Source organism: Hyperolius riggenbachi, chromosome 1 (assembly GCF_040937935.1).
Source record: "Hyperolius riggenbachi isolate aHypRig1 chromosome 1, aHypRig1.pri, whole genome shotgun sequence".
NCBI lineage: Eukaryota > Metazoa > Chordata > Amphibia > Anura > Hyperoliidae > Hyperolius > Hyperolius riggenbachi.
The window spans coordinates 198548561-198561493 of NC_090646.1; the positions used below are offsets into that span (position 1 = coordinate 198548561).

At 42.3% G+C, this 12933-nt stretch overlaps 1 protein-coding gene across 1 annotated transcript in view; it reads right to left on the minus strand.

Annotated features, from left to right (window-relative positions):
- Positions 1–6785: 6785 nt before the first annotated feature.
- The window catches only part of RAB33B (RAB33B, member RAS oncogene family), a 28295-nt gene continuing 22147 nt past the window's right edge, over positions 6786–12933 (minus strand). Inside the window, exon 3 of the mRNA XM_068279718.1 lies at positions 6786–8990. Coding sequence (XP_068135819.1) covers positions 8556–8990 — 435 coding nt within the window. The 3' untranslated portion in view covers positions 6786–8555. The remainder of the gene's footprint in view (positions 8991–12933) is intronic.

The window sequence follows — 12933 nt, forward strand, 5'->3', positions numbered from 1 at the left end:
TTCCGAACGGCCGGCGGGTTACGGCGAACGGGGGGCGGAGCCAGTCCCCGGCGGCTGATCGCGTCACGAATGACGCGATCGCCGCATAGCCACTCCCGCAGCCGCCCCCGCCGATGGGCGTATTGCGGTCGTTTGGGACCGGTCTTTGCCGCCGCCCATCGGCTGGGGGCGGTCGGCAAGTGGTTAAGGCACACAACACTAAACACAAATATACCACTCCCCAGTTTTTAAACTTCCTGTTACTTTGGTGGTAAACATACTGATTTAATCTATGGAACCAGAAAAAAGTATCACAGACTTGTAATTCTTAGTAGTTGTTTATTGGAAACTGGTTTCTTAGGTAATATCACACTGATCAGGAGTTTAACAGAAACAATGGCAGTTTAGAAGTTCTTGTACAAAACAGCATCACATGATTTAAAAGAATAAGCTATTTTTAGGAAGCCAGAGAAAAGATCCCGCGTATTCCAGAATGAACAGCAAAGCAAAATGGCAGCCACTCAGAGTTTAGCTGTACACATACATGTCTGTGGAGAAATTATGCACAAGACATTGCCCAGCTGAAATTACAACTAGATTGCTTTTAAAACTGAACTTTTTATTTACCTTTTTTATGTTCTAAGTCTAGTAATAGTGATTACAGCTAGCTCAATAAATAGCAAATGCAAGCCAGATATGTGGGCCATGAGGTTTTGTTTTTCTACATCTTCTGAACTGATAAAGGACATTACCTACGCAGTAGATCAAGTCCATAGGTGGTTACTATGCATTTTGGCATTTTATACCATGAGCACTAAAATTCTAGAGGGTAAGATACCCGTCCCATGATTTAAACATGAATAGATACAATTAGTATTTCTAAGGCATACTGCTGTCTCCTGTATTTAAAATGTAAAGGAAGATGTGACAAATGGTGGAGTATTTGAGACCTGTACGCACGCTTGATGTAAGTCAGCTGAACCGCCAATAACGACTGCCTCAGCCAACAATCAGGCGTGTGTACTGCAGCCACTGACCCCCAACCACTGAGCGATCCGCCAGACGGATCTACCATACCCCAGCAATGCTGTTCCCCCGCACATCACGCATGGAGGGGGTACTCTTGCTAGAAAAGAGGGATGATGCCCTCTTTCAATGTTCAAAACAGGTAAAGAGCTGGCACATCCAAAGAAATATCTTCATTGGTTCCATGTAAAAAGCAAGGCTATGCTTTTATATGAAACCTATAAAGATATTTGTTTTTGTTTGTGTGCGAGCCCTAAAAGTTTAAAAATTATTCTAAGCAGGATTTACACTTTAGGCTACTTTTACAATGCTAAAGCGATGCAAAAAAAAATTAATAAAAATGCAGGTTTGACATCAGCGGGTTAAAAGTGGATGGAATCCGTTAGTTTAGTGTGATGCATGCAGGGTGGTACTGCATAACGAGAGCATACGTATGTACTGTATGCATTGCACCACAGGCATAACTTTTTCACCTCCGTTACAATCCAGACGTAACAGAATACACAATACAACACTCCAGTATGAAAGCAGCTTCTGTGTACAGCAACATTGTCTGCCATTCTTGTAAGAACAAGAAGAAAAAACTCTCCCAGAGGTTGTAATGGCTTTCCACACAGAACTACTAGTGTGACTAATCCTTCACCTCCTTCCAGTCATAGTGATGGAAGTGAGCACAGATAGAACACTTGGGACCATATGAGCTGAGGTGTCTGGCTTAAAGTGAACCTCCGGACTAAAAATCTACTCAGCAGCACTGAAAAGGCCTGTTGTTTCTTTAACAGTTTCACAGCATCAGAACGTTGTTTCTCTTATCCAAGCCTCATTTTTAGCTGCACAGAAGATAACTGCCCGGGCTTTTTTCCCCTGATGCTGTGCAAAGCATGATGGGCTTTCTGATGTTGTACTCCTGCTGTTTTGGTGCAAATTTTTTTATTTTTACATTTTGAATTTGACATTTGAAGCCTAGCGTGTGCAGCTGGGAGGGGTTATCAGGACACAGGACAGTTGGAACTGTGTCTCCTGCTCCTTGTCACCTCCTTTCAACCAAAAAGATGGCTGCCCCCATGACAAAGATGGCAGCCCCCATGAATCACAAACATTTGCCTGTTCTTTTAAAACAGGGTGGGTAAGAGATTATATTACTCATCTATTCTAATTAACATAACTAATGTAACTTAATGACAGTATGTTTGTTTAGGCTGAAGTTCCCCTTTAAAATATCAACCCATCTGCCTATTAGCAACATTCTTATAAATTTAAATATCAAAAAATACTGTTCATATATTTAAATATCCAATGCAAACCAATATGATATCTATTGTTTCTGTAGAGAACCGTTCAGTGAAGGCAGAAAGTTTTGAATAGTTTGTGGTTTTGTTTTTTTTTTCAGCACAGAAAATGAAAACAGATCTATTGGTTGTTATTGGCTAATGCACCTTTTTATACTAATGAACGATTTCTAAAATTATTTTTAGCTTAGCACACAAAGAAGCATATAGTAAAACAAAACCTCGTGCAGTAGTTTCCATTTCTGGCATGCATCGTAACATTACTGCATTTGTTCAGGGGAGTGTGAACCCAGCAAACTTTTCAGCCGAATGCCAACCTGGAAATAACACACAGACTGGTGCCATTTTTAAAGCAGAATTTCAGGCACTAACGTAAACAGATCAGCCCAACATAACCATTGCTTTTTCCAATTTTCAGGCCAAACTAAAAAGTAATAGTTTGAATAATTCCATGCTGCACTGTGTGGTCGCATCAGGCCGATTCCAGCCAATCTGCAGCTCACAACGTGCCTCTGTAGAGGCTGAAATGGAACAAGGTAACCAGACTGATGGAAGCAGCCTGGGACTTGTCACTTTAGTCTATTTTTGAAAGCATTTGCAATCAATTTATAGTATGAAGCAAAATAAAATGCATGGAATGTAGCTAAGGTTAGGTTTTATGCCTGAGATTTTACCTTAAAATAATAATTCCAACTCCCTTGGATAAAAATAGCCAATGTTTGCTTGTTCTTGTGGCCCTTTTGTGTTCTGGTGCAGCAGGAGGACAACACTGAAACATGGTTAGACAGGATTTTCAGCTCCGATTTGTACTGGTAGCCAAATAGAGAATGCCATGAACCCTTCTAACATCAATAACAAACGGAATACATCCTAGACAGATGTTGTGCAGTGCAAATCGGTTATTAAATCAAGTACAGCATATACAGAATATTGACAAGGGAGGACATCCTAAAATGTACTGATGAGAGTGAATTTACCCGCAAGATAAAAACTATTTTACCCTATGTCACCGACACAATAGGTGGTGAAAATCTGACAGATGTGTCAGATTTTAAACTAGTCCATTTCCTTGTGGGGGTGTTGTGAGCCAATTCTTCATTTACAAAAGCACTTACTGAACTGCAGATGCTCAGTCCAAATGCCAACATAGGGCTCTATTCACAAAACTTCTCATAAAATGACTTGTATATCACCTAATTGATAAAAATAACCTTTCAGCATGTTTACAAGCAAAACAATCACTCAAAGTAAGTTGTTCCTGATTAACTTCATTTCAATATTCCTTTTCTTACCTTAATTATACTATATTTTTGCTCTTTGCGGGCTTAAAAAAAATAACATAGATAAGGTGAAAACAGAGGAAAACAGATACAAAAAGCTTTGTAAATCATGCCCAATCTGTGCAAAAGAGTAGGCAGACTGACAGACACCTTTGTTGAGATCCTTGCCAGGAACAGGCAGTGCTTCTGTAAAGAATGAAAGGTGATCTTGAGAATCTACCATAAGGAGATGGACTAGTTCCAAAACCTGTCAGATTTTCACTACTTAAATTTAAAGAGAGGGTCTCTGGGTCACAATGTTGCAAGGAGAGACTGTCTCACACAGCGTGCAGGGAGGCGGGGGTGCAGCCAGGGAAAGAGAACTGCCCAATGGCAGCTCCGGAAACCCTGCAGGAAAGCCCCGGGCAGGCGTTTTGAACAGGGAATGCCTCTCCCCTTTGTTTACTTCCAAGATAGCGACAACTGTTGCTAATCTCAGGGGGCTATAAAGCGGTGGTGGTGGAGGGGCAGTCAGGGGGCAGAGAGCAGTGGTGTGGAGACAGAGGCAAGTCATGAAGCAGAGAACATGCCTCCGTTTCTCTTTAAGTGACAGCTGCAAAGGAAAAAAAAAGTAGAAATGCCCGGGGTCAAAAGTGCTCACCTTATTTGACCAGTAATTTCCGTAAAGACTTTAAAACTATGTAAATGTTCTAGACTTGCAGACATGCAACTTTATAAGTAGTGCCAGGACATGAGGAAGCAGATATAGCTGAGGACAGGTCCCAAAATTAACTTTAGATGTTTAAAAGATTTGATCAGACTGCTACCTAAATGTAATAATTAAAAGCTACCCTGCAGAAAGGATCTATATCACAAAAAAATACTCTACAGTATTTTGAAACCCTTCTCTCTATGTGCCCTTTCACAGCTGTGGTGGGGAGCAGTATACGCCATACAGCGCTACCATGTTAGCGTGCGGCCCCATTGAATGAAAGGAAATAGGGCTTCAAGTCCATATCAAAATGATGCCTGCTGGAATGCACTATACTTAGTGAACTGATGCATTAATGTGAAGAAGCCCGAGCAATGGCAGCAAGAGGCATGCTGAGTGGGGCACACAACTAGTATTGTGAACAAGGCTCTACCGAGTCCCAGTGGGTAGAGTTTGTGAGCTACTTTGGGGGTATTAAAAACAGCTCCACTTTTCCTGGCCTACATCATGTTTCAAACTGCACTAGTAATTAGGGTTGCTCATAATCAAAATTACGAGTAGCACTTGCTGGTATCGCAGGAGAGTTCACTTACCCATGCCGCCACCTAGAGCCGATGTGCTCCACATTACTCCTTTGCTTCCTCCTTCAACCCGGAAGAAGGAAGCATGGGAGTGATGTGGAACATGAGTGGAGCGCATTGGCTCTAGGCGGCGGCATGGGTAAGTTAACTCTCCTCTCCCATGGTCAGAATGTGCTACTCGTCATTTCTATTACGAGCAACCCTACTGGTAATAAGGCCAGGCTATATATACGGTACATAAGACAGGGGTGCCAAGCAAGTCAATTTAAATATATATAGGTCAGTGACGTACCAGGGCTAAGTGGAGCTCCATATTAGAACTCCAGTGTGTAGGTCTGCCTCAGGCAGTCATACATAAAGTTTATATTTTTTCCCCCACCACCAGAATACTTAATTTAAATCATGAGGTCTCACTATGTTGCCTATAAATGATGCAGAATTAAGCCTTTTGATATTGCTACTGTAAGCTGCACAAATGTGTGCAACTGCATGCTTTGGAAAACTGGTTCAACCCTCAATATACTTAAACTCACAGTCAAATGGTACTAATACAGATTAACGTACTTCTCCAGTTTCTTGCCAAATTAGATACATAAGGCATGAGAGACACTTAAATTTATATTTAAATTCTAATTTGTATAATTATATAGTCTCTGGAAATGATTAAGCCAACTGGAGGCATTTTTGCTCAGACATCTACAAGAACAAACTTAACATTTACTGTACCTTTGGGCACAAGATAGCTGAAAAGCTCATATTAAGTACCTACATTCGTGATACTTTGGTTGGCTTAGATTCAGCCACATATCTTGTGCATTAAATATATTTTGTTATCAGGAAAAAAAGGCAAGCCATACACAAGTCGATAGCTTCTTGATTCAGCTAGTGAGAAATTGATATAGGAGTGGTGGTCTTCAGCCTTACAACACTTTAGTCACAATTCACTAATATGTTGGTGTTTATAAGGCAAGACAAAAACTCCTCACAAAACATCAATCCACATTGTAAATGTCAATTCACTAAAGAACCTGTACTTAGGACTGCAGTGAAAACGTTTCACAAAAAACTTGGGGAAAAAAAAAATTCTTCACAATATTCTATCCTTAAAGGGGATCCGAGATGAAAAACGAACTATAGTAAGTAACTCGTCTATATATCGCATCTAAAGTTTAGATAGTTTACACAGCAAATTTAGCTGCAAACAGCTTTAACAGTATATGATTATTTCTTCCTGTGATACGAGAGCAGCCATATTCTGCTTGTGATTATTACACAGGCAAGCTGCTCTGCATCTCCTCCCCTCAGCCTGTGAAAGTATTTGGCTTGAAGAATGCCCTATAAACTATAGGTAAGGAGCACAATTATGCAATGAATAAAAGTTTATCTCGGATCCAATTTAAGTTAAAGATTCAATCCAGATTGAATCAATAACTTTAAGAACCAATCCCTAAAGGACACCTAAACTGAGAAAAGTTGCATTTTTGTACAGTTCAGGTGTGCATTAACTTAAAGGGAACCTTAACTGCCGTGGGAAAATAAATTCACTTACCTGGGGGCTTTCCCAAGCCTCCTGCAGCCGTCCTGTGCCCGCGCCGGTCCTTCGGTGCCCTCCGGTCTCCCTCCGCCGCTAAGTTTCGATTTCGGACAACTGCCAGTCGTCCTGGGGCCTCTTCCGCATTCCTTGTCGTAAACTGCAGTAAAGCGCGTCCGCATGACGCGTTTGGCGTCATGCGATGACGCGTTTGGCGTCATGCGGACGCGCTTTACTGCAGTTTACGACAAGGAATGCGGAAGAGGCCCCAGGACGACTGGCAGTCGTCCGAAATCGAAACTTAGCGGCGGAGGGAGACCGGAGGGCACCGAAGGACCGGCGCGGGCACAGGACGGCTGCAGGAGGCTTGGAAAAGCCCCCAGGTAAGTGAATTTATTTTCCCACGGCAGTTAAGGTTCCCTTTAAGGGTTGCAGGAGGTAAATTGCTTTGTGAATAATTGATTTATCACCAAAAGGTGTGAAGAAGAAAACTTCAGTGAATTGTGTACCTAATCTGTGCAAAAGGCAAGTGAAATGACTGAGCAACAGCCCCGCTAACCTTGTGCCTCTCAATGTAGACATTGCCATCATGCCTCCAACCTCTTCACAAAAATGTACCAATAAAAAAAAGAATGTTGTGGATTGTTTGCATTTGTCACTGTTCATTGCACACTGCTGGCTCAAGAGCGTAGGCGGATACAAACCCATAACCCAGTACCTGCAGACAGTGCTGTGTCTAATAAGTACCCATCTGTAGGTACTTACCCTCTTCAGACTAATGTTTAAACAAAACATTTAGGTTATCAGCATTTAACTATTTTATTAAGTAATTTTCTGGTTTGTGTTAAAGTGAAATCACCACAGTGGACACAGAAAGGGTGCAGACACTAAATGTAGACTGGCCAATTTGACCACTTCCATGTAGCATGAGAGACAACATATTTCGAATACTATGAATATTATGGTGTAAGTAAGCTTTCATACTACAAGGATGTGGAAAAATTGGCCAATCAAAACTAGACATATGTAAGCATTCCAGAATTCAGGTACACAAACTTCTGCCTTTCCGTGATAAGATGCTCTGGGAGCCTCTATATCGAATGTGCAAATGCTGAAACCTACAAAGGTTTCTAGCGAAGCAGGAATGTTAGAGAATTGTAAAATCTTAGATACAAAGACAAGCAAGTTTGTCATTTTTCATTAAACTGAAAGAAAAAAAAAATTGTATTTTAGTAAACAATGTACACAGTCCCTTAAGCCATCATTCCCTTTTCCTTATTAGTTAACTGCAAATATCTATGAAGTCTTTTAGTTGTCACTGAAATAGATCCATGTGCAAATTGCAGGATTCTAACAGTTAAAATAAAACTTGTGCTTGTTGTTGTTTACAAGGTAGAACATGACAAGGAGTGAAAAAAGCACAACTAGGAGTAATAAACGGACATAGTTAGACCAGCACAATGACCTTGATTGCACTACGGTAGAAGTGCTGATCTTAGCACTTGACAGACACGTTTGTTCCTGGTTGCAATTGCAACTTACAACTGTATTTTATCATTTGAAAAAGTGAATCAAGCGTAGCTACAGAAAGAAACTGAATGGACTTCACAGCAACTTCTTAATCTGTTCATTCAAAAGCAATAATATCCTTTATACAAATGAACTGACTTTCTCTGTTAGCAGCATCATGGTGCCAGGCACACAGATAGATGTTTATCTAGAAGTCTGTATGTGAGTCTAGCAAGGCAGAAGAATTGTCAGAGCATCAGGATATAGACAGACGATCAGGATAGACACATAGCCTGGACAATGGAGTGCCAACCATAAAATATAGGGGACACTTCTAGACAAAATTTTAGGTAATGCATATTAATAAAGCACATAATATTCTTCCTTGTTTCTTAAAAATTGCACTTGCTAAGGGATTTAGTCTTTTTAGAAGATAGGATGAATGCAACATAAAAGTCCAGTGCCCGTGTTCCTCAGTGGTCACTGTGCAGGTAAATGGACACTTGATCAACAATTACAACTTGAGGCGTAATGAAAAAACATAAACCTTAACAGCACATGCCATAGGCCTCCATGAAACCATGCATCTTCCCTGGCGCCCAGCGTAACCGAGTTCAGTACCCATTCTTCTCAGAAATTGCACTCTGCAGTCCTGAAAAAAGGAAACATTTAGCATCCACATGGAAAAGAAGTCTTTGGCACAGAATTCAACTCCACTGTGCTTTCTGGCGGTTGACTCAGCACTAACGGCTTGTGACTCTTCAGCTTGTGTGCCAGAGTCATAAAAATGGCTTCTACGTGGTCATTGGTGTTTTTGGCAGAGGTCTCAAACATGGGCATGCTGTGAGCATCGGCAAACTTCTGAGCCAAGTCAGTGGGCACTTGAATGGAGTCCTTTAGGTCACACTTATTGCCTACCAGGATGCGCGGCACATCGTTTGTGAGCAAATGTTGCTTGCACTCTTCTATCCAGGCCGGCAGACTCTGGAAACTGGCCATGTTTGTGATATCATACACAAAAACCACAGCGTGCACATTTCTGTAATAGTGCTGCACCATACTCTTACGAAACCGCTCCTGTCCTGCCGTGTCCCACAGCTGAATCTGGGAAGTATTCAGAAAGCATAGGTCAGTGCGGTACATACACAACACATATCATAAAACCATTCATATAACAGTTAATGGAAGAAAAAAAAACCCAAAAAATAAAAAAATACTATGGGTTATTAAAGGACAACCGAGGAGATAAGTGACATGATGAGATAGGCGTGTTTGTACAGTGCCAAGCACAGATAATTATGCGGTTTTCCTTTTTTCTTTTGATGCCTGAAAGGGTTAACCTCCTGAGCGTTCCGCCGCTCAGGAGGTTTTGTTACTTTTCGATTCTAAAATTATTGTCCCAAATGACTGTAAACCCTTTAGCTAGCACTAGGCTAGCTAGTAAAGATGTTTGGCCCCCCCCCCGCTCCCCAGTTTATACATTACCCAGCCTGGATCCAGCAATCGGCGCATCCTCCCCAGACAGCTCCGGTCTTCACTATGGGGAGGATCGCACATGACATCGCCGACGTCATGCGCAAACCCGATCCTCCTCATAGAGAGACCGGAGCTGTGCAGGTAGGCTGCGCGATCGCTGGATCGGGGGGCAGAAATCGTAGGGGAGCGGCGGGTGCCCGACACTTGTACTAGCTAGCCTAGTGCTAACTAAATGGTTTACAGTCATTTGGGACAATAATTTTATCATGGGGGACTCCTGGGGCCACAGAGCGGTATGCCCGACAGCGGGCATACCGCTAAGGAGGTTAAACATCAGGTATGGAAGTGACAGTTTCTGTCCAGGTCAGGACCGGGTCAGACTGTGGCATAAGCCTCACTGATAAGTAATTACAGCCATAAAACACTTGCCTGTCACTTTCCTTCTGAGAGCAGGAAAGATATAAAAAGGGTCAATAATTCATAGATTTGAGCTCTGTACTACTTCAATGAAGGCGTCATTGTGCAGAGACAATGAAACAGTAGAAACAAAAACCTAGATTTAAACACACAAAAAAACTGTGGGAGATCTAAAAAAAAAAAAAAAAAAAAAAAAAAGTCATTTTTAGTAGAAAGTGGATAGTTACAATTATTTTTCTCATCAATTTATTTTCACCTCGGATGTCCTTTAAACTATGGGGAATTCAGTTACATTATGTATTTCCAATACTCTATATTTAGTTGAGCCTCAACAATATAAATAAGGAACCAATGCAGAGACTGAAACTTCTGCTGTGGTTCACAATACGTCAGAGCGCAGCTGATTCTGGGCTTGTGGTCACAACTGTTAAACGAAGCTACACTGGAGAGAAAATGTGTATCTGTAGTAACCACAGTTTATAGGTGTTTTTCCAACTGGCCCGTGCTGAATACACAAGGATCAGGCCAGCAGGAATTTAATAAAACACCATATACAGACAGATACCGTGCTATAGGCCTGAATTAAACAGTCGCATCTATTTGCCACATATTAACTGCAAATTTATGTGCTTGCTGTGCTCTGATGAGCAAGATCAAAGCTTCAGTGTGTATTTACCTAAAGAACGAGTACAAATCTTAAATGAAAAAAAAGGGGCTCCGGTGCAGATGCAGACTGGCATCTACTTCACCAGAGGCGCTTGTGGTCGCACGGATGTCATCTCGAGTATTCTGCGCAAGCACAGAACTACTGCACAGTACACTCCAGACTGCAGTGCGACCCTGAGCGGCACAGGACGGCTGCCAGGGGCTGGAGAAAGACCCGGGAAAGTAGATTTTTGTTTTTTAAAGGGCAACTGAAGCAAGAGGAATATGGAGGCTGCCATATTTATTTCAATTTAAGCAATACCAGTTGTCTGGCTGTCCTGCTGATCCTCTGCCTCTAATACTTTTAGCCATAGACCTTGAACAAGCATGCAGCAGATCAGGTGTTTCTAACATTGTCAGATCTGAAAGATTAGCTTCATGCTTATTCCTGGCATTATTCAGACTACTGCATCCTAATAGACCAGCAGGACTGCCAGGCAACCGGTAAAAGGAAATATGGCAGCCTCCATATATTTCTCACTTCAGTTGTCCTTTAACTACTTGCCGACCGCTCCACGCAGATTGGCGTGAACGCGGCGGCTCCCCCAGGACCGACCGCTCACTGCCAATCGATATGAAGTTGTGCGTGCATCTCCACTAGGAGACTGTTAGATGGCAAAACCGCCATCTATTTACATTGTACAGCACTGCGATCTACAGCAGCACTGTACTTGGGACCGCCGTATGACATGGCTGTCCTCCTGGGAGGCTCAGGAGCGATCGGCTGTCATAGGCTGATGCCTATGACAGCCAATCGCTGTCATTGACTGGCAGGGGGAGGGAGGGGCGGGAAAAATAGTGATAAACAAAAAAAAAAAAAACCCCGCAGCAGCGATCAGAGCCCACCACCAACAGAAAGTTCTGTTGGTGGGCAGAAATCACTGTGCTGAGTTGTGCAGCCCTGCAGCAAGCCCTTAAAGCTGCAGTGGGCAAAAAACAAATTAAAAAAAAAAAAAAAAAAAAAAAAAAAGTCTGGTTACTAGAGGGGTGTAAGCCTATGGTCCTGAAGTGGTTAATTACCTCAGCCCTTCCCTTTAAAGGGAACCTAAACTGAGAAGGATATGGATTTTTCCTTTTAGAATAATATCAGTTGCCTGACTCTCCTGCTGATCCTGTGTCTGATAATTTCAGCCACAGCCCCTCAACAAGCACGCAAATCAGGTTCTCTGACTGAAGTCAGACTGGATTAGATGCATGCTTGTTTCAGGTGTGTGATTCAGCCACTACTGCAGCTAAAGAGATCAGCTGGGCTGCCAGGCAACCGGTATTGTTTATAAGGAAAATCCATACCCCTTTCAGTTTAGGTTCCCTTTAAGCAGGCACAGTGCAGCAACGCTCGTACAAAGAGGGGAGCGGGTCTGCAAGAGCAAATCAGACAGCTTGTCGAATTTAGTTTGAGGGTCCCAGGAGGAGTCAGTGGGAAGCATCAGAACTCTCCAGAGGCTTACCTCTAATGTAAGTATCTAAATTGTATTAAATTTTAAATTTTTTCCTATCAGACTCACTTAAATATGAAACTACATTTACAGAAGAGAGCAGCTTTACAGTAGATAAAAACTACAGATTGTATTTAACTGTATATCCTGTTAAACAGCACCTAAATGATGTTGGTAGAATACAAGTCTAGAAACTTAGTGCGACTCACTGAAGTATAGGGGGTCGACTTGTAATGGAGTTGAACCTTAACTCCTGACTCATAGCCAAGTGGGTGGACGACATACCTGTCTCATCCTTTGCAGGGCGAGCCGCAGTGGCCAGCATGCATTACAACCCTCCTCCCATCGAAGTTGCTTGGAAAAGCACTTCTCAGAGGCATCTATTGCCTGTGAGACAATGACTTGTTACCAACCAATGGCTGCAACACTGAGCACACTGAGTAATGTGTGGTAACATTCCCAATTGCAGCAATTTATTCAGTAGCAAGTGACACTTGATAGAGGAAATGCCAAAAAACACATCTTAAAGTCCAGGCCTCAACAATTAACAAGGAAAAGGCATGGGAAAAGATACTGGGTTGCAGCGCTTACTACGGAGGGGGAGTGGATAAATGCTACACTTGGAAACCTGGAGGAGTAATCAGCTGTACTTAAAGCGGATCAGAGATGAAAAACTAACTAGAACAAGTAACTTGTCTATGTATCTAAATTATCTAAAGTTTAGATCGTTTACACAGCATATCTAGCTGAAAACAGCTTCAAAAGTTTATGATTTATTCCTGTGATACAATGAGGGCAGCCATGTTCTGTTTGTCACACTGTCACAAGCAGAGGGCTGGAGATGCTATCAGCTTGCCTGTGTCCAAATTCAGTCCCCTCTCCTCCTCCCTCCACCCCTCTGCCTCTGAAATCAATGGCTAGTAACCTCCTCCTCCTGCCCAGACTGAGCTCCCATAAGCCCTTGCTACAGTGCCAAGGCACTGTGAAAAGCTGTGGGCAAGGCTTGTTTAGTT